The 26,321-nt window shown below is 38.0% G+C and overlaps 1 protein-coding gene across 2 annotated transcripts in view; it reads left to right on the forward strand.

Moving 5' to 3' along the window:
* Pdk (pyruvate dehydrogenase kinase) overlaps nucleotides 1-26,321 on the forward strand; it is a 465,625-nt gene that overhangs the window by 362,291 nt on the left and 77,013 nt on the right. For both annotated transcript variants that reach the window (XR_011018266.1, XM_068227592.1), the window contains exons 4-5: nucleotides 17,262-17,426; nucleotides 19,854-20,032. Coding sequence is in view for 1 of the 2 variants with exons in the window: in XM_068227592.1 (XP_068083693.1) it covers nucleotides 17,262-17,426; nucleotides 19,854-20,032 (344 nt within the window). In the remaining variant the exon portion in view is untranslated. The remainder of the gene's footprint in view (nucleotides 1-17,261; nucleotides 17,427-19,853; nucleotides 20,033-26,321) is intronic.

A 26,321-nucleotide genomic window follows, 5' to 3' on the forward strand; every position in this document is an offset into this window, starting at 1 on the left:
GGATAAGTTGAACACACAAACATGCATATATAATGCAACACCAGAATAGGGTAAGAATGTTCATATTAAATTGACTATCAAATGTAAGTAATGCTCCAAAAATTAATACTATTCAAAAGAGCAATTCAATTAAAATCAAATAGCACTTTTCAGATCCAGGCATCCACCAAATCAAGCAAATCCATTAGCATCAGAACTGTTGAACTTAGTCTCAATGGTCGAATGTCATATGTGAACCCCACAAACAATAGGACACACCCCCAAAATGTTATTAGTAGCTGCCATTGCAACAAGATCACGTGACGTCAGGAAAAGAACATGGCGTCCCATATCATGACTGAAGCTAGCCACAATAAATGATTTTCAACTCATTCATTTAAATTAATCTTTGGTGGTATTTAAGAATAAAATATAAATTAACAAGAAAATCAAGTAACTTAAACCGCCATCAAATCAACGTAATAAGAAAATAGACTTCCCGAGATAATTCAGTTATGAAAACAACGTCCACATGAACAACCCATACAATAGACATCTTAAACAGCCTCAAATAACCAGAATTTGCAGTACAAATATTAACAATAATAACAATTTTGAACATTGAATTTACAGGATAGGTTGCCAATGTTAGTAAAGTTTAAAGCATCGTTTGAGTCGAGTAAGTTACATTCTCATTACTACGATATAAATATATCCTCCAAGGGAATTTGTATACATGTTACCGAAAAATATTATTACTTAAATTAGAAATAAAGAAGCCCATATTAATTTCTAATGATAACTTCCAAAAGTCCTGATCAATTTTGAATAAATTTATACAGTTTTCAGTCCACCATTATTTCTCGTTTTACGAAGGTAATATAGCTTCAGAATAGTTTAGGATTTTCCAGTTTTTAGCACACAATCAAATCGTAATCATCAATATTCACCAAAGTAATATGTTGATCTTACTTGAAGTTTTCATCCAGCCACCAAGGGAAGACTGACGACGATACTTACAAATGCGAATTTAGAAAAAAAAATCATGCAACAAACTTCAAGGCATATTGTCCAATGATGATTTGATCACCCCGGGTCCAAAAGAGGTTCCATCTCACAGCTTTCCTTCGCGAAAATTAGAGAAAACTTCGGAGCTGCAACAAATGCGTGATGCATTCTCTTACAAGAGAGGTAAAACAGCTGATGATCAGTCCATTGTCATGAGCAGTTTGAACTTTGTAAGTGACTGTATTAGAAGTTGTGCAACTAACTGCTAGATAGTACCAAAGTACGGTGAACATCCACGCTCCATGTATATGCACTAAGAACAAGAGCCTTACAGAATTCAAAACCCCAGTAGACAGAAATTACAGGAAAATAAAATGGGGCCTTAAGGCCACATCACATAATAACACATATCTTAATGTTTACATACACAGATTTCAACCAGTGTTTTAAGGCGAACATATCAGTTTCAAAACACATTATAGGATCCAGACTGCAAACAAATTGTGGACAGAATACTTGTTTCTTTTCAAGATTTAGGTTGTAATAGGAGCTTAAAGGTGCACATTACACTCACATTTGCACTAGTATTTACGCAAATAATCCCTGCATATTTTTAAAAAAATTTGATGCATAAAGTTTGGGTAAGGGTTTTATTTGCGTCAAAGTTGGTAACACACTCCTGCTCACAGAGTTTTCGATGCTTTGTGTAACTGCAGATGGAAGGAAACTGCCCCCATTTGACATATTTAAACGGAAAACAATTTAGACTTTTAATTTAAAACTGCCTTTACATTTTAAAAAAATAGTACTTTACAGAGTAATTTAAATTTAAAATATCTCCATGTCACGATAGAATGCGTCTTCCAGAACTTGCAGGGGTAACTTTCCGCACTTTCACTTTCGTGTGTCGACAGTGTGTTCCATAGTTGAAAAGTTCGAGTGAAATTGTAATTCTTTTGTATTCAGCGTTTTGAGAAACACCACAATATCACGTAACAGGCAGTACGCGGAGAAGCAGAACTTCAAATATGTTCAAGCAAAACAGCTGTATCTGTAAATTTACATGTTCATATTTGCGTAAAGACCACGTGGACCTCGCGGAGTGATATGAAATATTTGTTTATACCTACGTTACTCTTTTGATGGAAGGAATTTTAGTTCATTTTTTCAAAATAAGCCTTCCTAAAAGTACGGTGCAGTGATTATTTGGCAGCAAGGATTATTCGCTTAAATACGGTATGTCCTGAGAAACTAGGAAAACTGAACAAAGAGCAAGGAGAAAGATTTCATCAGGATCTAAAGGAAATTTATTGCACATATGAAGGGAAATGAAAGCAAAACATGCTGGCAAATTATTACTGGTTACTGAAGAGAGACAATCCAACTACACCTCACAAAAAAAAAAAAGGGGGGGGGGGGGGGGAGCATCAAAACAAAGTTTCTTAAAATAAGAAAAGATACACAATTGAAAATGAGAACTTGCAAATCCGCAACATGTTATCAAGCTTACGAATTATGTCAGACCATTTGGCTCTATGTATGCAGTTATTATGCTCATAAATATAACAGTGTAATGCAAGTGTGTTCATACGAATAAAAAATAATAAAAAACAGTATTTCTTACATGTGGTAATAGTGTATGAGAGTCTAACTCATTTATTTCAATTTTGCAAAGAAACTTGATGTGATACAGGAAAACTGACTTCATTTCTGGATTCAACATGCCTGAAGTACAAAAGATCACTATTTGAACATAATGCAATGATCAGAAAGTTTAAATTCGCAGGCTAGTGTTTTGGTTCCCTTGGTAGCATTACTAAAAGTAAAAGCAGATTTTCAACATTTTAAATGGTTTTTGAGTTATTTCAAATGAACATCTTAGCTGACTCACCCTCAATATAAAATCATAACACTGAGCATGATGAAGGCATCCTTGAATTTCACCTTCATCGTTGTCAAGAGAATTGTTGGTTAAAGCCAACAACGTATTCCACATTTCTGAGGTAAAAATGAAAAGAATTTTCATTACTATGAGAGCTGCATATGATGATTATCATTGGTTGTTATTGTTGTTGTTATTGGTGGTGGGGATGATGATGATGATGATGATGATGATGATGATGATGATGATGATGATGCTGATGCCTTCTTCACTTCAGTCATAGGAGGAGGAAGATGTCTTAATTCTTCAAAGAATTAAGGTATTAACAATAAGGAAGGAAGCACCTTGTAGGATATGAAACATTCTTCCTAAGCCTTGCAGATCTAATATCATTGAACTTGGAAGAGAACAAGAGTTGATCAAAGGAGACTGGATAGAAAAGATGAAGTGAGGAGCTTGAGCTTGGCCCAAGTAAGTGGAACAAATGCCAAACATGACTTGGAACCTAAGTTGAGAAGGCATTGTCCATGTAAACACTCCGTATGTTTTGGGTGTAATGCAATGTGATTTATGTTTGATTATCATGACATTTTCTGTCAGCATTTTAAGCTTTACAAACAAGGACAACTTCTCATTATCTGGTTAGATAACATAGCTTGCCCGAAGGTGACTACTACACAACCCATTGTTTCATTTACTGATATGTGAAAGATACACAACTGCAGGCCTTCTAGCGAGTATAAATAACAGTGAGACGGTCAATGTTATAGGATGAAAGAGAAGGCCCTCGAAGAATGGAAAGTAAAGAGTATTCACTGTTTGTAACCTTGGCTCTAAGTGGGCCGCCTTTGCCCACAATAATTCACTTGGTACTCATTTTTGGTGTAGGCTGAATGAGCCTCAAGTCCATATGCCTCTCAAGAAGTAGAAGTCTTCTTTCAAAATTACTCAACTTTCTAAAGGGGAATGGGAATCAAATCCATGTCCTCGTAGTGAACCAAACACATGTTTATCACCTCAGCTATGCAGCCCCAAATGCTGAAGCATAATTATTTATGACATTATATCCAAAATATCCTTCCAGAAAAAAAAAAAAAATCCACTGTCATACCAATGATATTGGTATATAAGTGACATTTGTATATTGAGGTTAATTTTAATTTCGTGTGGCTATTTCTAACCGAGTGCAGCCCTTGTAAGGCAGATCCTCCGATGAGGGTGGGCGGCATCTGCCATGTGTAGGTAACTGCGTGTTATTGTGGTAGAGGATAGTGTTATGTGTGGTGTGTGAGTTGCAGGGATGTTGGGGACAGCACAAACACCCAGCCCCCGGACCATTGGAATTAACCAATGAAGGTTAAAATCCCCGACCCGGCCGGGAATCGAACCCGGGACCCTCTGGACCGAAGGCCAGTATGCTGACCATTCAGCCAATGAGTCGGACTATATTGAGGTTATGCTGACACAGTGATAATCTAACCATTTGGCTTCTAACTCAAGTGTCCTGGGTTCAAATCCCAGTGTCTTCAAGTGAAATTTTCAATAGGAATACCATGTGGTGACAGAAAAGGCATCTGTCCTTAAACTGCCAGCCAACTCCTTAAACAGATCTGAGGACTAGATCGAGGTTCACTCACCCTAATGACAACAATTGAGGAGATATCTGATGGTGCATTAGTGGCCCCGGTCTAGAAAGCCAAAAGCAAAGGCCAAAGGATTTATCACACTGACGAGACTTCACCTTGTAATCTGTAGGCCTTCAGGCTAAGTAGCATTCACTTGGTAGGCAAGGCCCTTCAAGACTGTGGCGCCATGAAGTTTGGTTTCAGTTTGGTGTCTTTTATTTATTCACTTCCTTTTAAACATCAGATTACTACCAGTAAAATATCACAAATAATTGTACGGACCACTAACTTAATAAGGATCTAATATTTTACCTGTGTGTTATTAACATTTGGGACAAATTGTATAGTACTATTATCTATACTGTGTATGAAAATTAAAACCTAAACCTGTTTTCCAGTCTTTGACTGGGTCAGGGATGTAATTAATGAAACATATGAAAATCCACAGCCTGTTTCCAGTCATTTGACCAGGTCAGGAATGGAATGAATGAAGCCCCCATCTAGTGGTGAGGATAGGAATTGTGCTGGCTGCTGAAGTCTGTCGCACTCCTCTGGGGCAATGATTAATGACTGACAGATGAAATGAAATGATACTGCAGAGTGTTGCTGGAATGAAAGATGACAGGGAAAACTGGAGTACCCAGGCAAAAACCTGTCCTGCCTATGCTTTGTCCAGTGACCAGGATTTGAACCACGGTATCCAGCGGTGAGAGGCCGACATGCTGCTGTCTGAGCCGCAGAGGCTCCTATACCGTATATATACAGTACTATTAATAAAAATGAGATGGTGGCTGTTTGTTTGTCCCAGATAGCCTCGAAAACTACTGGACTGATTGAGCTGAAATTTGAATCCTGAGTCACACAAGGGATAATTTTGATTTTCATATAATTCACCATTTTGGACTAGTGGGGAGATTTCACAGAGTTATGTCCCAAATTTGAGCAATTTTTTCCCTACTTCACTAAAATAACGGGTAAACGGTTGGCCCTATCGAAAAATGAAGTGCACCGTGTGGTCTTGAAATGAAATGTTTTACAACAAGAAATGTCATATGAATTTTCTTCGTAACTGTAATGGTTATAATTCATGTTTCCAGTACAGTTTGTATGTATGTTCAGTCCTCAGCTCTAAGGCTTGTTGGATCCTCAATAGCTCTGCCATCAGCTGTAATAGATGTCCTATGCATCACTAAAGAGGCATACTAGGGAAATGAGGAATGAGGTAGTTTCCCATTGCTTTCCTCACAGGGCCAGAAGTTGCCGTTACATATCAGCCTGCCAAGCCCACTGAAATGCATGCATCAACCGACCCTATGAGCAACATTTTCACACCATTCATACCAGGGACTGGCTGCATAAGGAATGTCATTACTTTTTTTTTTTTTTTGCTAGTTGCTTTACGTCGCACCGACACAGGTAGGTCTTATGGCGATGATGGGACAGGGAAGGGCTGGGAATGGGAAGGAAGTGGTCGTGGCCTTAATTAAGGTACAGCCTCAGCATTTGCCTGGTGTGAAAATAGGAAACCATGGAAAACCATTTTCAGGGCTGCCGACAGTGGGGTTCGAACCTACTATCTCCCGAATACTGGATACTGGCTGCACTTAAGCAACTGCAGCTATCGAGCTCGGTAATGTCATTACATGTCATCACTTTCATATTGTCAAAGCCAAGGATAAGATTGAGACTGGTCAATGAAAGTAACAAAATTGCTCTAGCCTATACCAGAAGACATAGTGCACTGTAAACACTAGGTCCCACCAGCAAAGGCATCGATACAATATATCAAGTAAATAATATGTAATATGTAATGGTTTTTGAGAAAATTCAGTTTTCTTGTGTTTTTGGCTATGATCAACAGCAAAATAAATAAAATAATAAGTATTTTAATTTTCAGGTCTACCTTTTAGTACTTGAGAGATTAACAAACAATTTAAGAGAAATTTATTCATATTTTCTTTGGTACATGTTTTGACCTATTGTGGTCATCATCAACCAAATACAGTTAACAAAACCATCTTAAAATCTATGATCATGAGTGGGTGAAAACATTATTTACAAACAATCAGTAAAATGTCTGCCATAAAATCACCTTGTTTCTGTCCTTGTTAAAACTCACTATATAATTATTAAAACGCTTGTTGCTTTAAAAAACTGAATATGTTGTCTTTGGGAAAACTTCTCGTAGTCCTTAAAATAGACCTTGAGACAGCTTCTGATTGATGAGCGCCAATGCGAAAACACTGGTGTGGTGTTTAAAATGGTGTTTACAAGTTCATTCTTCTGTGTGGAATTGAGAAGTTCCCCTTTCTCTTGGCCCCATCCTATGACCCAAAGACAATACATTAACTTTTTAAAATCAACAAGAGGAGTTTCAACAGTTATTTTGTGAATGTTAACAAGGACAGAAACAAGATGACTTTATGACAGACAGTTTACTGGGTATTTTTAAATAATATTTTCACCCATTCATGATACTCGTCATTTTATTCACTCATTCTAGATTTTAAGATGTTATTCCAATGTTTTTGTTAGTTGCATTTGGCTGATGATGACCACAATAGGTTGAAACATGTTCCGGTACCAAAGAAAATACGAATAAATTTCTCTCTTAAATTGAGTGTGTTGGTCTATCAAGTATTGAAAGGTGGACCCAAAAATTAAAGTTCTTACAAATTGAAATGAAGAGTTGTTTGCAAATAACAGATAAATGGTTGGAAAATGAAGTGTATCATGTAGCCTTGAAATTAAATTTTCTACAAGAAACGTCATATGTATTTTCTTCGTAACTCTTACTGGTTTTCGAGAAAATATCCATCAGTCACTACTGATCTGCATTTAGGGCAGTCGCCCAGGTAGCAGATTCCTTATTTGTTGTTTTCCTTGCCTTTTCTTAATAATTATTTCTTAAATGATTTCAAAGAAATTAGATATTTATTGAACATCTCCCTTGGTAAGTTATTCCAATCTCTAACTCCCCTTCCTATAAACTAGAGATGGGAGTTAGATATCGTAACATGTTACTGTATCCTAATCCATAACAGTAAACATTACATTATCATTATAGACTGTTATGCCTTTCACCGTTCAGTCTGCAAGCCTCTGTGAATTTACTAAACGTCGCCACAATCCTCGATTTGCAACTAGAGTTGTGGCCTCATTTAGTTCTATCCTCTTATATTTAAATCGTTAGTAACTGAGTCCAACCATCGTCGCCTTGGTCTACCTCTACTTCTCTTACCCTCCATAGCAGAGTCCATTATTCTCCTAGGTAACCTATCCTCCTCCATTCGCCTCACATGACCCCACCACCAAAGCCGGTTTATGCGTACAGCTTCATCCATCAAGTTTATTCCTAAATTAGCCTTTATCTCCTCATTTCGAGTACCCTCCTGCCATTATTCCCACCTGTTTGTACCAGCAATAATTCTTGCTACTTTCATGTCTGTTACTTCTAACTTATGAGTAAGATATCCTGAGTCCATCCAGCTTTCGCTCCCGTAAAGCAAAGTTGGTCTGAAAACAGACCGATGTCTACGCTTTTGTCGGAAATCACCCAGAAAAAAATTGAGCTGCTTTTCTTTGGATTTTTTCCAGTTCTTGAATCAAGTAATCCTGGTAAGGGTTCCATGCACTAGAACCATACTCTATTTGGGGTATTACCAGAGACTTATATGCTCTCTACTTTTACATCTTTACTACAGCCCCTAAACACCCTCATAACCATGTGCAGAGATCTGTACCCATTATTTATAATCCTATTTATGTGATTACCCCAATGAAGATCTTTCCTTATATTAACACCTAGATACTAACAGTGATCCCCATAGGGAACTTTCACCCCATCAATGCAGTAATTAAAACTGAGAGGACTTTACCTATTTGGGAAACTCACAATCTGACTTTTAACCCTGTTTATCAACATACCATTGCCTGCTGTCCATCTCACAACATTATCGAGGTCATTTTGCAGTTGCTCACAATCTTGTAACTTATTTATTACTGTATACAGAATACTGTAACGTCATCTGCAAAAAGCCTTGTCGCTGATTCCACTTCTTTACTCATATCATTTATATATATAAGAAAACATAAAGGTCCGATAATACTGCCTTGAGGAATTCCCCTCTTAATTATTACAGGGTCAGATAAAGCTTCACCTACTCTAATTCTCTGAGATCTATTTTCTATAAATATAGCAACCCATTCAGTCACTCTTTTGTCTAGTCCAATTGCACTCATTTTTGCCAGTAGTCTCCCATGATCCACCCTGTCAAATGCTTTAGACAGGTCAGTCGCGATACAGTCCATTTGACCTCCTGAATCCAAGATATCTGCTATATCTTGCTGGAATCCTACAAGTTGAACTTCAGTGGAATGACCTTTCCTAAACCTGAACTGCCTTCTATCGAACTAGTTATTAATTTCACAATCATGTGTAATATAATCAGAAAAATTGCTTTCTCAAAGCTCACATGCAATGCATGTCAAACTTGCTGGCCTGTAATTTTTTCAGCTTTATGTCTATCACCCTTTCCTTTATACACAGGGGCTACTATAGTAACTCTCCATTCATTTGGTATAGCTCCTTTGTGCAAACAATAATCAAATAAGTACTTCAGATATGGTACTATATCCCAACCCATTGTCTTTAGCGTATCCCCAGAAATCTTATCAATTCCAGCCACTTTTCTGGTTTTTAAGTTTTGTATCTTATTGAAAATGTCATTGTTATCATAGGTAAATTTTAATACATCTTTAGCATTAGTCACCTCCTCCATCTCAACATTATCCTTGTAACCAACAATCTTTATATATTGCTGACTGAATACTTCTGTCTTTTGAAAATCCTCACATACACACACCCCTTGTTCATTAATGGTTCCTGGAATGTCCTTCTTGGAGGCTGTTTCTGCCTTAAAGTACCTATACATACCCTTCTATTTTTCACTGAAATTTGTATGACTGCCAATTATGCTTGCCATCATATTATTCTTAGGTGACTTTTTTGCTGGATTCAGTTTCCTAGTGGGTTTCTTCAATTTCTCTTTACTTCCACAGCCTTTTCTAACTCTGTTTCTTTCCAGTCTGCACCTCCTATTTCTCTATTATAATAAGGTGGGTCTTTACCATTCCTCACCACCTTTAAAGGTACAAACCTGTTTTCACATTCCTCAACAATTGCTTTAAACCCATCCCAGTCTGTTTACATTTTTATTTACCGTTTTTCACAGATCATAGTTACTTTTAAAAAAATTCCCTCATGCCTGCTTTATTAGCCATATGGTACTGCCTAATAGTCCTACTTTTAAGACCTTCCTTTTTATCTCATTTATTTTTAACTACGACAAAAACGGCTTCATGATCACTAATACCATCTATTACTTCGGTTTCTTTATAGAGCTCATCTAGTTTTACCAGCACCATGTCCAGGATATTCTTCCCTCTAGTTGGTTTCATCGCCTTCTGAATCAGCTGTCCTTCCTATATTAACTTATTTGCCATTTGTTGTCATGCGTCCTGTCATTCGCATTACCTTCCCAGTTGACGTTTTTTTGGCTGTGGTTGCCTTCACTAATTAATAGGCTACTAATTTCATTCACAAGTAGGGGTAACATAAAACCATGTTCGTCATCATTCGTGTAAAGTCGTTTGTCAACAGGTCAGCTGAAGAATTAGCGTGCTATTCTGTGGAAAGAGTTTGTAGGCCACAGGCTACAGTTGTATTGTTTAAAGTGCTAAACGTGCAGTGGGCTTTAGTTTAATTCAGCCATTTTCATCACTATTGTCATTGTATCATATTTATATTCCATTCTTTTTACCCATTTAATATAGGATTAATATAGGGGTTGTAGGATTCATATTTAGTGAATTTATAATTTGCATTTCATTTTGTATCATTAACCACTATAATCCTTGCTCATAAATCCGTACAAAGAACTGGTACTTTAGCTAGTAATCTAATAAATTTAAAAGCTTATTTTGAATGTTTGAGATGGATAGCAGGCAATGGTATGATGAAAAACAGGGTTAAAAGTCAGGTTGTGAGTTTCACTAATAAGAAAAGTTCTCTGAGTTTAAATTGCTGTCTTGATGGGATGGATCTTCATTAGAGCAATCACATAAATGGGATTGTAAATAAAGGGTACAGATCTCTTCATGTGATATGAGGGGTACTTAGGGGTTGTTCTAAGGATGTAAAGAAAAGGGCATATAAGTCTCTGGTAAAACCCCAACCAGAGTATGGTTCCAGTGTATCAGACCCTCACCAGGATTACTCTTGATTTGATAACTGGAAAAAATCCAAAGAAAAGCACCTCAATTTGTTCTGGGTGATTGCCGACAAAAAAGTATCATTACGAAAATGTTGTAAAGTTTGGGCTGGGAAGACTTGGGAGAGAGGAGATGAGTTGCTGGACTAAGTGGTGTGTTCGGAGCTGTTAGTGGAGGGATGGCGTTTAATTACATTAATAGACGAATAAGTTTTAATAGTATTTTTAAAAGTAGGAAAGATCATAATATGAAGATAAACTTGTATTCAAGAGGACAAATTGAGACAAATAATTGTGTATAGGAAGAGGAGTTAGGGATTAGAATAATTTACCAAGGTAGATGGTCAATAAATTTCCAAATTCTTTTCAGTTATTTAAGAAAAGACTAGGTAAACAACAGATAGGGAATTGGCCACTTGGGTGACTGCCCTAAATGCAGATCAGTGGTGATTGATTGATTCCCACAGAAACATAGTTATGAAATTGGAAGTAAACTATTAAAAGTGAATTCTATATTGAACAGACTCTTAAATATTTATTAACCAAATTAATAATAATAATCTTATGAACCTACAAAGATAGTGCTAAAGTGCAGAATAGAAAGAAAGAATAACAATACAGTATTGTGTTATTACTCACTGTTTACAAGAAGGTTGAGCTTGTCACCCCCCTTGCAGAGTTCATGGATATGTCACTCAGTATCAGTCAAATTCAGTCTAGGATCAACACATACATTAAGTTGGTTTCTGTATTTTATTTCTGTTCCAAGGAGCAGTGAAAATCATTTCTCACAGAGATAGGTTGTTGAAAACTACTTCACTATTTTTGATGCTTCTTTAGACAATTCAGGATATTCATTTCTCGCTGAAGGCAAGATCCAGAATTGAGGCAAACTAAGATCACGGAATTGCATTTTAAGCTATCTGTCACTTGAATGTTCAGTTAACTGTTCTTTCAATAATGACCAAGCTCGACAGCTGCAGTCGCTTAAGTGCGGCCAGTATCCAATATTCGGGAGATAGTGGTTTCGAACCCCACTGTCGGTAGCCCTGAAGATGGTTTTCCGTGGTTTCCCATTTTCATACCAGGCAAATGCTGGGGGCTGTACCTTAATTAAGGCCACGGCCGCTTCCTTCTCACTCCTAGCCCTTTCCTGTGCCATCGTCGTCATAAGACCTACTTGTGTCGGTGCGACGTTAAGCAACTTGCAAAAATAAATCTTCGATAACGCAAGGTCATTCTCATAATTGTAAGCCTGAATTGGGTTGTGAACATACTTACATTTCTCATAAAAGTTACTGGTATTTGGAAAATATGTTTCAAATTTTTGTTAACGTTTTTGAGGTGGTTAAAAGCTCTGAATCGACACATTTATCATTTTCTATTAAAAATGATTCCAGTGTTGGAAAAGGTATAGATTTCCTGTCTTTTATGTAACTAACCCATAACACCAGTTTTTCTCAAATACCTTTATTTTTTCATAGGCATCGAGAACAGTTAAAAATTTTCCCTGAAGAAATATTTTCTTCTTCTTCTTCTTCTCCTCCCCTTCTTCTTTTATGACTGCATAGGATCACTTTAGTCAGTCAATCGTTCAGGTCTCTTTGAAGGGATTGTTCGGGCTTTGCGGTCCTCCCAGTACTTCTTCAGAAGCTCCGATCTCCGTGCCCTTTCCTCAGTTGAAAATATGCATGTTGTTGGTTTGTTTTGTGTAAGGGTAAAGCGGAGGTTTGTATTCTTGAGTTTTGTATTCAATTTTATCTTATTTGTGATGTCTTCTGTTGTAAGGCCATTGTCCGGTCCCAAGTCCGGAATGAGAAAGAATGAGGGCTTGCTGGCACCCAGCTGTAAAACTGCCAACGCAGAGTGTTGGTTGGCGGGAAATAAACTGACACTCCCTAAGGGGGCCAACGGCTTTGGGCGAATGAGCCCCTTTAGGTGGGGTGATGGTCCCCACAGTGGAGGAAATGCCACTGGAATCCATTATGCACTGTCTCTTCTCCAGGTTAGGGGCGGCTGTACAAGGTGTCTGTACTCCAGAGGAGCGGCCTCTCATTATTACCTCACTGGATCACATCGAGAGTTGTAATTTGGGACCTAGTCCCACACAGATGACATCTTGACAGTCAATCATGGAAGGTCTTTTAAAAAAGATATTTATTTGATTTAATTTAGAAAAAATATCTGAAAGGTCGGATTATGCTAGTAACCCTGCTTTGTTAACAGTGATAATGCAAAATCAGAATTATGTTCACATACAAACAATAAAATTTGGTGCCTTAATTGAAATAACCTTGCTGGTACTTTGCTGCTGGAAAGCCAATGAATTTCAGAATGAAGCAAAAGTTGTATATATTCACTACCTATTTCATCGCACAGTACAGAACATACAGTACAGTAATCTGTTTTGATGCCTTTGCTGGTGAGGCAGTGCACTATGTCTTCTGGTGTGGGCTAAAACAATTTTGTTACTTTCATTGATCTGTCACAGTCTTAACCTTGGCTTTGCCAATATGAAAGTGACTGAGGTATGAGCAGTGCTATTAATGCCATTCCTTATGCAGTCAATCCCACCTATGAATGATGTGAAAATGTTGCTCATAGCATTGGTTGGTGCATACATTTCAGTGTTTGGCAGACTGATATGTAATAGCAACTTCTGGCACAGTGAGGAAAACAATGGGAAACCACCTCCCCCCTCATTTCCCTAGCATGCCTCTTCAGTGACACCAAGGCCATCTATGACAGCTAATGGTGGAGCTGTTGAGAATCCAACCAGCCTTCAGGCTTAGGACTGAATATATATAACGGTTCAGTCTTAATAAAATTAACTAGCTTTACAGTTTTAAATTCTGGTGGCATTCGGTTGGTGGCCAATGCTTTCCTAAGTATGAAACATTGCACCCAATTCATGTCAGGAGCTACTTCCTTGACCTTAGAAACAACCCAACTATGTCTGCCTGTGAGGTCATAAGTTCCATCTGTACAGAAGCCCACACATTTTCTCCACTGGATCCTTTTATCTGTTATGTAATTATGTATCTATTTCTTCTCCAGTTGTTTAGGTTGGCAAAGTTCTACAAAACAAAACAAAACAAAACAAAACAAAACAAAACAAAACAAAACAAAACAAAACAAAACAAAACAAAACAAAACAAAACAAAACAAAACAAAACAAAACAAAACAAAACAAAACAAAACAAAACAAAACAAAACAAAACAAAACAAAACAAAACAAAACAAAACAAAACAAAACAAAACAAAACAAAACAAAACAAAACAAAACAAAACAAAACAAAACAAAACAAAACAAAACAAAACAAAACAAAACAAAACAAAACAAAACAAAACAAAACAAAACAAAACAAAACAAAACAAAACAAAACAAAACAAAACAAAACAAAACAAAACAAAACAAAACAAAACAAAACAAAACAAAACAAAACAAAACAAAACAAAACAAAACAAAACAAAACAAAACAAAACAAAACAAAACAAAACAAAACAAAAGAAAAGAAAAGAAAAGAAAAGAAAAGAAAAGAAAAGATCATCATGTATATTGTCACCATGTGCATATCTAACATACCTGAACGTAATTTAGAACATAAGTAGTTTTGTCTATTTGTAACTCACAAGAAGGACTCTTCTCAGCTCGTTTGATTAACTGAGATTCCTATCATACCGTTTTTTCTGTGGCTGACAGTGTTGTTTGAAAAAGGAATCAAATCAATATCTGTTGGTAACTTGTTGCCAAACAGTTTTCACCACATCTTTTAATGCTAGAAGAAGTAAATCTTCTCCGATAGAATGAGTTTTGGTTATGCACAAACTTAAGAGGTAAGATGCCTCCAATGCCTTACTGTTATTCGAACCCATGACTGAAACTTTATCTCTGCCATAATTTAGTGTTCCTAAGTTTTGCTGGAAAAATTCTATTGGTTTATGTTGATTTTTTAAAATATCATAATGCTTTGTCTCTAAATAACATTGGAGTTTTGCAGGTTTCATGCACTCAATCGACAACACTTCATAATAAGCAAAATTGTCTCTTCATAATACCAATATAAATGGTCCGTTATTGGACATTATACATTTTCCGGCTAACTCTCCTGGTTGCCAGCGTTTTGCTGCCGTGTGCTAAGTTGGGCTCATCAGTTGGTAAATAGCACACCTACCAAGACGCATGGCTAGTGCATACTGTGGAGGCCACTGTGTAGGCTACTTGTGCCAATGCACTATGAGAGACTTTGTTTCATTACCAAAAATTGAAGCCTGCCTGGCCATCAGATGATATAGATGTTGATTCCCATAGGGAACCTGAAATATTTGTCCCGAATGAGTAAATTTATAATACCAATATAAATGGTCTGTTATTTCAGGTTCCCTATGGGAATCAACATCTATATCATCTGATGGCCAGGCAGGCATCAATTTTTGGAAATGAGACAAAGTATCTCATAGTGCATTGACACTGCCGGTGGCTCCAAGTAGCCTACAGAGTGGCCTCCTCGGTATGCACTAACCATGCGTCTTGGTAGGTGTGCTATTTACCGACTGATGAGCCCAACTTAGCACACTGGGGCAAAACGCTGGCAACCAGGAAGCTGGAAAATTTGTAATATCTAGTAATGGACCATTTATAATGGTATTATAAATTTACTCATTCGGGACAAATATTTCACGTTCCCTATGGAAATCAACATCTATAACACTTCATAACACAAAACACACTGTGGTTTCTGTTTACTTTCTTCACTGTGCCAAGTAAATCATAATTGCATATGCGATCTGTTATATTTCCTGCAGTATTTTTTCTTCTTCTTCTTCTTCTTCTTCTTCTTCTTCTTCAATGTTTCTTAGGTAATTCAGGATATTCACTTCTCGCGGCTTGCTTCGACTTTAATATTAGACCAATCACATTTACTCACTGTTACAATGAATGTTTTACAGTTAGAATTAGCATCACCTATATCACTTGCTTTTATTTTTGAATTCCCTGTTCTAAACCACTTTTGAGTTTTGGAAAGTATAATATCAAAACTGGAGTTAACTCATGACACTTTGTTCAACTATAACTTAGCAGTTCTGAAGATCTACTGAGCTTCGATTGAAGGAAAAATATGGGCAACACATGTTTCCTTGAAATAGCAAGGGAAAATGGGAGCAATAAAATCATATTGCATTGTTGTTTACAACATTGCTCTTTTTACCAACCCTACCAATTGTTGTTGGCATGTACTCTAGTCCCTTAAGACTTATACCTACAACAAGACTCTCATAAAACAGTTATTAACTTAATCCTTAAAAGAACAGTCACATCCTCATATTCTGGAAATATCAAATTTTTGTCTGGTCATTGAAATATTAATGGTTTTTAGAAAGTTTATACTGGCTGTAAGCTATAAGCCAAAATACAACACAGTATCCATTGTATGCAAACGCTAAGCTCTGCTTTCGCATCTGTAGGTACATCACGTTTGCTATCATCTCAGAAAAGATGAAATAAAATGACATATGACTTTTATTATATGACTTTTAGTGCCAGAAGTGTCCAAGGACATGTTCGGCTTGCCAGGTGCAGGTCTTTTGATTTGATGCCCGTGGAACCTGCGCGGCATGATGAGGATGAAATGATGATAAAGATGACACATACACCCAGCCCCCGTGCCAGCAGAATTAACCAATGACGATTAAAATTCCCAACCCTGGTGGGAATCGAACCCTGAACCCCGTGACCAAAGGCCAGCACGCTAACGATTTAGCCATGGAGCCGGACTCAGAAAAGATTATCTATACAGAATTACCATGGGTAGCAATATGTGGATACTTGTTTCATGTTTTCATATTTCAACTAACCTTTCTTCCATTGTTACTAGATAAGAAGTGGCAGAGCTGACCTCAATGGCAAAGTCAGTTAGTCTTTGACCTTCTCTTTCCAAGGTAATGAGTTCAGTTCTGGCTGGGATTGGTGGCATTTGAGTATGTTAAAGTGTGATGAAACCCTGTATTGATGTTTTCAGACATGTTAAAGAACTATTGTTGGACAATCTGACACACACATTTCTTAAAATCAATAGTGCTTGAAGATGATATTATTATTAATATTATTATTATTCAAAGGAATATATGCTAGTGATACTTCGTGTTTCCTTTTCTTAAGGACCTTGCCATGTCTCGCTATGAAATACATAAAATATAAATGCTAAAGATTTTTGAGAGTAGCATTTTCAGTAAATCTGAGTTCATCTTACTAAGCTAGTAAAAGAAATGCTAGTTTTGTTTCCTTTTAGTTTCGTATACTCTTTAAAAAAGTACCATTGTAATGAAAATATGCCTCCAACATCTGGAAGTATTTTAGTAGCTTCAGTTATTACAACTATTATTTCCTCTCATTGGTTTACTTCAGTTTGGAGTTAATTTAATGACATACATTTGTGCTGTTTTGTTACTTTTGCCTTGTGTGTCTGAATTCTTACTGATATACATGTATTACAGCCCTTCTCTTTGGTGGCAATCTCAACGGTCACAGTCGGCACATAGGCTGTATAGATCCCCAGTGTGACCCAATTGGAGTGGTCCAAGATGCCTATGAGAATGCTAGGTTCCTTTGTGACCAGTACTATCTTGCCTCACCAGAACTCGTTGTAAAGTCGCACAATGGTGAGTAATAAATTCATCCCTATTCATCAGGTGGTTCAAGTCTTTAGGTTGAAAGACAGCTTATCATAGAATTAATATTAAGCATTTATTCCCTATCCAACTAAATATTAGGTCTCTGGTTTGAAAGCATTGTGGAAAATCAGTTTTATAAAATGTGAATCTTGAAGTAATTAATGATCTGATAGTCCAGTTATCAGAAAAGCCATAAAATTAAATTGAGATATTTAATGGATTTTGAATTGTCTTAAAGAGTGATTTCTAAGGTTTCTAATGATATGTAGATATACTAAACTAAGTTAATTTTATGATAATGAATCTGCATTGACTGGTTCATTGTTATATTTATTCATCCTTGCTCAAATGGTATAACTGTGTGTAGATTGTAAGAGAGAATAATAGTAATCTGCATCCTTTAACCTGTTGTACAGCTACAGTTGACCGGGCGAGTTGGCCATGCGGTTAGCGGGGCATGGCTGCGAGCTTGCATCTGGGAGATAGTGGATTCAAATCCCACTGTCGGCAGCCCTGAAGATGGTTTTCCGTGGTTTCCCATTTTCACACCAGGCAAATGTTGGGGCTGTACCTTAATTAAGACTACGGCCGCTTCCTTCCAACTCCTAGGCCTTTCCTATTCCCTCGTCGTCATAAGATCTATTTGTGTCGGTGCGACATAAAGCCCAGTATGTCTCTTTAGAGGATTTTGATTTTGATTTAGATTCCCAAAGAAATCTAGTAATATCAATTCTGTTATATTATGAATTCCAGACTAGTGCTGCTACTTTCAGATTTATCGACTATTTATATTCTTAACAGAAACTCCTTCTGTAGCCCCATCCTATTGTACCATTGTTTTGAAAATGATATATTGATTTGAGTAATGAGAATAGAATACTGTGTAGTACCTTTTGATAGGGGTTAAGCAATTGCAAGAAATTTTGTGTTGTAGTGGATTTTTATTTATAATTTTTTTTCTCTAGTTGTTAAGATGGCTTCAACCTTTGTGAGCTCATAATGAATGAATCAACCTTTCTCTTCTTTTCTTTTCTTACTGCAACTTAAACCCAATATGTGTTAAGCATAGAGGACATTGCCTCACAAGATTATACCTAGCTTCTGTATGTTGGTTGCCATGCTTCATTGTAACTTTCTTGATGTTCATTGTATTGACTTCAGATCCAATTCTTCACCTAATCCAAATCATAATCAACAATTACAAAGGAAGTGGCTGACCATAAAGGTCACTTTTAGAGTAATGGTGATATGTGTGAAATTACTCAAGAAATCAAATTAAAAGACAGCTTATCGTGGAGGGAATATTATGATAATATTTAATTAGATAGGCAATAAATCCATAACTGTGCTAAAAAATATATATATTTCAGTCAGCAAACCTTGGGGCAGTCCTGTCTGCTAGGGGACCAGCCTGAAGGTTAGTTAAATCCTCATTTAGCATCACAAAATATTTTACAGTTATTTGGGACAGTTATAGATTTGATCATTTAACCTGTCTGGCCCTGAAAAGCTTGTTCCTCTATTACAATTTGCAAGATGATTCTAAGATAACCGGGACATAATTTTTTTGGACAATCAATCCCATTCAATAGATTAGGGACCTTGGAGGAACGAAGCTACATCCCCTCTCCTTCCTCTCACGTACTTTGGAACCAGTTCAGTCTTTGTCTGAGATCTACAAGAGAGATGAATGAACAAAAAGAAACAAATATAGTAGTGTGGGACAAAGCATTGTGATCAAGTTTCTTAATGGGGAAGAGGTCTAGCTGTTGGAAATTTTCCAGAGATTAGAAAAAGAGTTTGGAGAAGCATGTCTCTAATCTGCATGTCTGAATGGTATAAACCTTCAGTGGCCCAGTTTTAGCAATGGGGTTAAACCTTAAGTCCGTGTTACAGTTTTAATTCTGAATTTGACTTTTAATCTGTTTCATCGAAAAGAGATAGTTTTAACTCAAGGTTAAGGTCGGAGTTAAGTTAACCCCTCCTTTTATCTGGGTTAAACTGTTAACTCAAGGCTTAAAGCAAAATGGCTGCCTTAAGTTGTGCATTGGCTGTCTCATTGCTTTATTTAGAAATGTTAAATGGTGTTCCTGACAGAAATGAAACTAGTGTATAAGGAGGAACTATTTTTTAAAATCTATCCATGGAACCATTTCTGAAGAGTTACATACTCTTTGGTATAGACTGTGAGAAACAGTTGTCGTAAGTTAGTTGATGAGATTTACAAAAGGTCAGAATACACAACAGACAGAAACAAACCACTCTCCTATACTGCAGGTATTGAATGCATTAAGATTTTATGCCACAGGGTCATTTCATATAATGGTCAGAGTGGAGACATCATCCCCCTTGTAAAGTGTTTTGAGTGTTTAAATTCAGTGCCATTGTACATTTCCCTCTTTTGGACTCTTACAGAGCTGGAACCTAACAGTCCAATCCGAATTGTATATGTGCCGTCCCATCTGTATCACATGCTGTTCGAACTGTTCAAGAATTCAATGAGAGCTGTCATGGAGTACCATGGCTCATCCTGTGAAAACTACCCGCCTCTGGAAGTGACTGTTGTCCGTGGCAAGGAGGACATATGCGTTAAGGTATATTCCTGTACGTTTTGTGTTGTAACTTTTCTGTTGGTGATGTCTGTCAACCTACCGATGTAAATTCACCCAAATATCTCCTTCTCCTTCACCTGATGTTGTAGCCTTCTATTTTCCTTAAATGGTTGTGAACTCCTTAGTGTAGTTTGATGATAGCAGTGAAAGATTACCCTGAAATATTAATTCCATACGGATGGAATATAACTGATTCTGTACTGCATTAATTGTACATTCTTTGTTAACTGTATTTTTTATAGAAATCAGAATACAATGTTCCTCGGGTTCCCAAGTATCCTGGTTTGGGCAGGATTGACCAGAAATTTAAAGCATTGTCCCAGATTAATTTTTCATATACTGGGATGGGAATAATCCCAGAATGGCATCTTTTTGTTTCCTTTTCAAACATTGCCATTTTATAATCCTGAATATATATTGTAAATTCGTTTTGTAGTTGAAAGCAATCAATATAACCCTTCAGTTGACTTGCTAAGCCTAACACTGCTGGGGATTTTCTGTCAGGGGTATTCTCCCTTAGCCTTTGGCAGTCCCCTACCTCACTGCAAGGCAGCAGCTGATGAATTTATGTGTCATTTCCTACACAAGGGTCACATCAAACCTTCTAGGGGAAACTCCTCCACCCGTAGCTGTTGGTCTTCCCCTAGTTTGTTGGGTTTGGTATCGGCCGCCCAACCCTCGGCCAGACAGTCGCAGGTAGTACCGTCTACTGTCACATATGGTAGCAGGATCTCTCCTGACCTGACAAGAAATGCAAAAAGGAAGTCAAAGGAATGAATCTAGAGTAAACGAACTGCAGCAGAAATACAGAGATCAGAAGCTACGAGTAAAGAAAATTGTGGCCGAAGAAAAACAGAAAGCTTGGACTGATTTCACAGATAAACTAGAGCAAGACAGCAAAGCTAATTCTAAACTACTTTACCGAACAATACGAAATATAAGAAGAGACAATGAATACATAACAGCAATAGAGGAACCAGATGGTAACATAGTCAGGGAAGAGACAGAAATAAGGAAGATCATGAAATCCTATTTTGATAATTTATACAACTGTACTGGGAAAGACTCCAATGATGTAACCATGCAGGTCAGTTTAAGCTGCAATGATGAGCCTGACCAAGAGAGCCAGCCAACATGGAAGGAAGTAGAGACTGCCCTTAATAGTATGCCCAAAGAAAGATCAACAGGATTTGATGAAGTCAGTGCAGATATGATCAAAGCAACTGGTGCAATAGGAATACAGTGGCTTCGTAGAGTAATTAATGCAATTGGAAAGTCCCAGATGATTGGAAAAAGGGAATAATAATACCTCTCTTCAAAAAAGGAAGCCGGAAGAAATGTAGCAATTATAGAGGGATCACTTTATTATCTCATGGTTTGAAAATATTTGAGAAAATACTTGAAAAAAGGCTAAGGAAAATAATAGAACCACAACTACAGGAAGAACAATATGGATTCAGAGAACACCGATCAACTACCGATCTCATATTTGCACTTAGAATACTGTTAGAAAAGCATTGGGAGAAGGGCAAAGACTTAACACTAGTGTTTTTGGATCTCGAAAAAGCATTTGATAGTGTTCCAAGGAAGACTATATGGGAATGCTTAAGAAAGAAAAATGTACCCAAAGGTCTTATCCAGAAAGTTAAAATGCTTTACGAAGACTGCTGCAGTTGCGTACAGATAGGAAACGGTAATTCTGATTGGTTCCAAACCACTAAAGGAGTGCAACAAGGCAGTACCCTTTCACCATTACTTTTTATCACTGTCATGGATGAAGTCATGAAAGAAATTAAGCAGGAGAACAATATGGCCATCAATGCATTTGCATTTGCAGATGATGTGGTAATCTGGGGAAATACAGAGAAGGAAGTCCAAGAGAGGTTGAACACCTGGAATGAACATTTGAAAGCACACGGATTAACAACAAATAAATCAAAAACTGTTACTATGTCTGTCAATAGGCAGAAGAAGAAAGGAAAAATAATGCTGGAAGGTACACAGCTGAAAACAGTAGACCAATATAAATATCTTGGGTGCATCATTTCAAGTGATAACAGAATACAGCATGAGATTAACAACCGCATTAAAAAATCAGCTCAGTTTTACCATCAAGTTCGGAACCTCCTCTGGAATGAACAAGTTCCCTTAAGATCAAAGCAGATTCTATTCCAACCATACTTCACCCCCATACTAACATATGGCCTAGAAACCTGCACAACAACCCAACAAGTGGATAGCAAACTACAAGCCGCAGAAATGAAGTTCCTACGTACTATGGTACAGAAGACAAAAAGGGACAGGGTAAGGAATGAAAGAATAAGGGAGGAAGCTGGTGTGTACCCATCCCTGAATGAAAAAGTGACAAGGGCCCGTTTGAAATGGTTTGGCCATGTCAAACGATTGGACGATGGAAGGACAGCAAAACAATGGCTACACACTGTCGTGGCCGGAAAACGACCGGTAGGAAGACCTAGGAAGAGATGGCTGGACCAAGTGAAAGAGGACATAGGAACAAGAGGAGTCAGCTGGGATGTTGTCTTGAGAGAAGAGTGGTACATGGACAGACAGAAGTGGAGAGTGCTCGTAAACCACACCCGGGCAACTGGAGTGGAAAACTGATGATGATGAATATATATTGTCATAAAGTCATCATCATGATGACATAAAGTATAAATTTTGTTTTTATCATAATTGTGAAGATAATGTTTTCTTCTGCAGCATCCAAAGAATCTGTGGCAACAATGATTTTTATTACAAATTTCATTGTGATCCATAATGATAATTATCAGTAAGGATGTAGACAAGAGAGGCAGATGGAGAATAGACCCACGGTATCCCCTCCCATGGAAATTTTACAAAAAATGAAAATAAACAGAAATGGACAGTAAACATTAAATTGGGCCGAAGACCTTCGATGTTAGGCCCCTTAAAACAACAAGCATCATCATCATCATCATCATAAACATTAAATTAAATAAACGTCCAGAGACATACTTGTAGAACCAACAGATCTGTTTTATCTTTAATATGGTTTTTCTGTGTTTTTTCCTTTGTTTATTTGATAGTATATCTACTGTGTCAGGAGGTTGATTGTTTTCTTTCATGATTTGGTTTATTTTTTGAATTTTTACCTTGGAATCTGTTGTGCTCATTGGTATGGAAATTGCTCTGTGTATCATTGCATTCAGTCCAGCTAATTTGTGTCTGTATGGGTGGTTGGATTCGTTGTCAGTTGTGTGTAATGTCTGAGTGAGCTTTCTGTATTCTGTATATCGTCGTTGCTGGGACAAAACCTCCTATGTGAAATATTTTAGCTTAGAACTTTGGCCGGTAAGGTTCTGTCATCTAAGGTGCAATATTGTGTGAACTTTGTCAAGGCATTCTCGCTCTTCATAATGTATGTGCTGTGGGTCAGTATATCTCCAAAAATATTATCACATAGGAGGTTTTGTCCCGGCAACAACGATATTTTGTATGACAGATTATCATTATTCCTCCTGATTGTGATGTCTAAAATGTTGATTTTTTCCTTAGTCTCTGGTTCCATTGTGAACTTGATTGACTTGTATAAAGAATTTGTTGTGTCTAATAACTGTTGTGCATTTGTGTCGTCATTATCATACGTACACTTTACGTCAGGTACATATCTGCTCCAGTGTAATAAGATTCCTTTAGAATGCTTCTTGGTTAAGAGATAGTTTACCCCCTGTGGGTGGGGGACGCAGATGGAGAATAGACCCACGGTATCGCCTGCCTGTCGTAAGAGGCGACTAAAAGGGGCCCAAGGGGCTCTCAACTTGGGAGTGTGGATTGGCGACCATGGGGCCCTTAGCCGAGTCCTGGCATTGCTTCCACTTACTTGTGCCAGGCTCCTCACTTTCGTCTATCCTGTCCGACCTCCCTTGGTCAACTCTTGTTCTTTTCCGACCCGACTGTATTAGAGCATTCGAGGCCTAGGGAGTCTTTCATTTTCACGCCCTTCGCGGCTCTTGCCTTTCTTCGTCCGTTACTTCATCTTTCGAAGTGACAGATCCCTTCTTTCTTCTTCTTTTCTCTCTCTTTACCCCCGTGTGGGTGGGGGACGCAGACGAATAATACACCCATGGTATCCCCTGTCTGTCGTGAGAGGCGACTAAAAGGGACGACCAAGGGATGATTTAATTAGAACCATGAAACTACTTTTGATTCGTACCATCACGCAGGGAACACCATAGGTTGCCTGTACTTGCGAGTAGTACCACTATAAGATGTACAATATTATAGGTTAGGATCCACCTTTCAATACTCCGTAATAAGATGGTAAAAAGTAGTTACAACCTGTTTAATGGGACCGGTTTCAACACATTTTAAGTGTCATCATCAGCCAATTTGCGAAGATCTTAAAACAACTACCACATTGAATACAGGCAAAAAATTAATTAACATTGTATCATAACGTAGCAATTCAGTAAATGTTCAAAACACAATAATCACAGTCAAGAGAGTAAACAGAACATCACTATCTTGCGCCGAAAACAAATATAGCTGAAGTTCATAAGCAGGTCAAATATTCGCTTATGTAAAGTCGTTGCTAGGCAGGTCTTGTAGGCATTTGTTTCTCCGGCCGAAGAGCAAAAGGTGACGTGAATGAAGACCTAGGAAAACAGTGTAGGATTTAATTTCGTCAAATTTCAAAGTGGATATATAGGTTTTATAAAATAATTTAAAACGTTAAAAAAGAATAAAGCCAAATAAAAAATATATTTAAAAAATAGGAAGAAATAATGAAAGAAATACGAGGTTCAACTCGAAACAACTTGCCGTAGTAATTGATAAAGAAATGATAAATAGAGAAAGGGGGGGACGTTAATTAGAGGGTGGTGATGGTGGTGGTGGTGGTTATTGTTATTAGAGGAAATACAATTGGGCAACAATCCTTAATATAATACTAATTCGAAGAAAAAAGAAAAAAGAAAAAGAACCGACACTTCAAAAAATGAAGATATCGGTTAAAGGAAGACAAGGGCCACGAAGGGCGTGAAAATGAAAGACTCCCTAGCCCTCGCAAACCTAATAGCATCGGGGTCAGAAAAGAACAAGAATTGACCAAGGGAGGTCGGACAGGATAGATGAAAGTGAGGAGCCTGGCACAAGTAAGTGGAAGCAATGCCAGGACTCAGCTAAGTGCCCCGTGGTCGCCAACCCACGCTCTGAAGTTCAGAGCCCCTGGGGGATGGAGGATGGGAAGGAAAGAAAAAGTGGAAGGGATCCGATACTTCGAAAAATGAAGATATCAGCCAAAGGAAGACAAGGGCCACGAAGGGCATGAAAATGAAAGACTCCCTAGCCCTCGGAAAACTAATAGCGTCGGGGTCGGAAAGGAACAAGAGTTGACCAAGGGAGGTCGGACAGGATAGATGAAAGTGAGGAGCCTGGCACAAGTAAGTGGAAGCAATGCCAGGACTCAGCTAAGGGCCCCCGTGGTCGTCAACCTACGTTCCGAAGTTCAGAGCCCCTGGGGGATGGAGGGAGGGAAGGAAAGAAAAAATGGAAGGGATCCGATACTTCGAAAAATGAAGATATCAGACAAAAGAAGACAAGGGCCAACGAAGGGCGTGAAAATGAAAGACTCCCTAGCCCTTCGGAAACCTAAAAGCATCGGGGTCGGAAAGGAACAAGAGTTGACCAAGGGAGGTCGGACAGGATAGATGAAAGTGAGGAGCCTGGCACAAGTAAGTGGAAGCAATGCCAGGACTCAGCTAAGGACCCCCGTGGTCGCCAACCCACGTTCCGAAGTTCAGAACTTCTGGGGGATGGAGGGTGGGAAGGAAAGAAAAATGGAAGGGATCCGATACTTCGAAAAAAAGAAGATATCAGCCAAAAGAAGACAAGGGCCACGAAGGGCGTGAAAATGAAAAAACTCCCTAGCCCTCGGAAACCTAAAAGCGTCGGGGTCGGAAAGGAACAAGAGTTGACCAAGGGAGGTCGGACAGGATAGATGAAAGTGAGGAGCCTGGCATAAGTAAGTGGAAGCAATGCCAGGACTCGGCTAAGGGCCCCGTGGTCGCCAACCCACGCTCCGAAGTTCAGAGCCCCTTGGGTGAGAAGGGGGAGAACTGAGGAGGATCAAGGGGGGTGTTGCGGAAGGGGGAAGTGGCATGAGAGGGTATTGTGTAAATTGTGAAAGATTGATTCCTTATTTGTTGACTTCAGGTTATTTAAAAAGGAGATGAGAAAATCGAAAAGGGGATTGGGTTTCTCAGAAATATCATTCAGATTAAGATTTGGA

This window comes from Anabrus simplex, chromosome 5 (genome assembly GCF_040414725.1).
Source record: "Anabrus simplex isolate iqAnaSimp1 chromosome 5, ASM4041472v1, whole genome shotgun sequence".
In the NCBI taxonomy this organism is placed as follows: domain Eukaryota; kingdom Metazoa; phylum Arthropoda; class Insecta; order Orthoptera; family Tettigoniidae; genus Anabrus; species Anabrus simplex.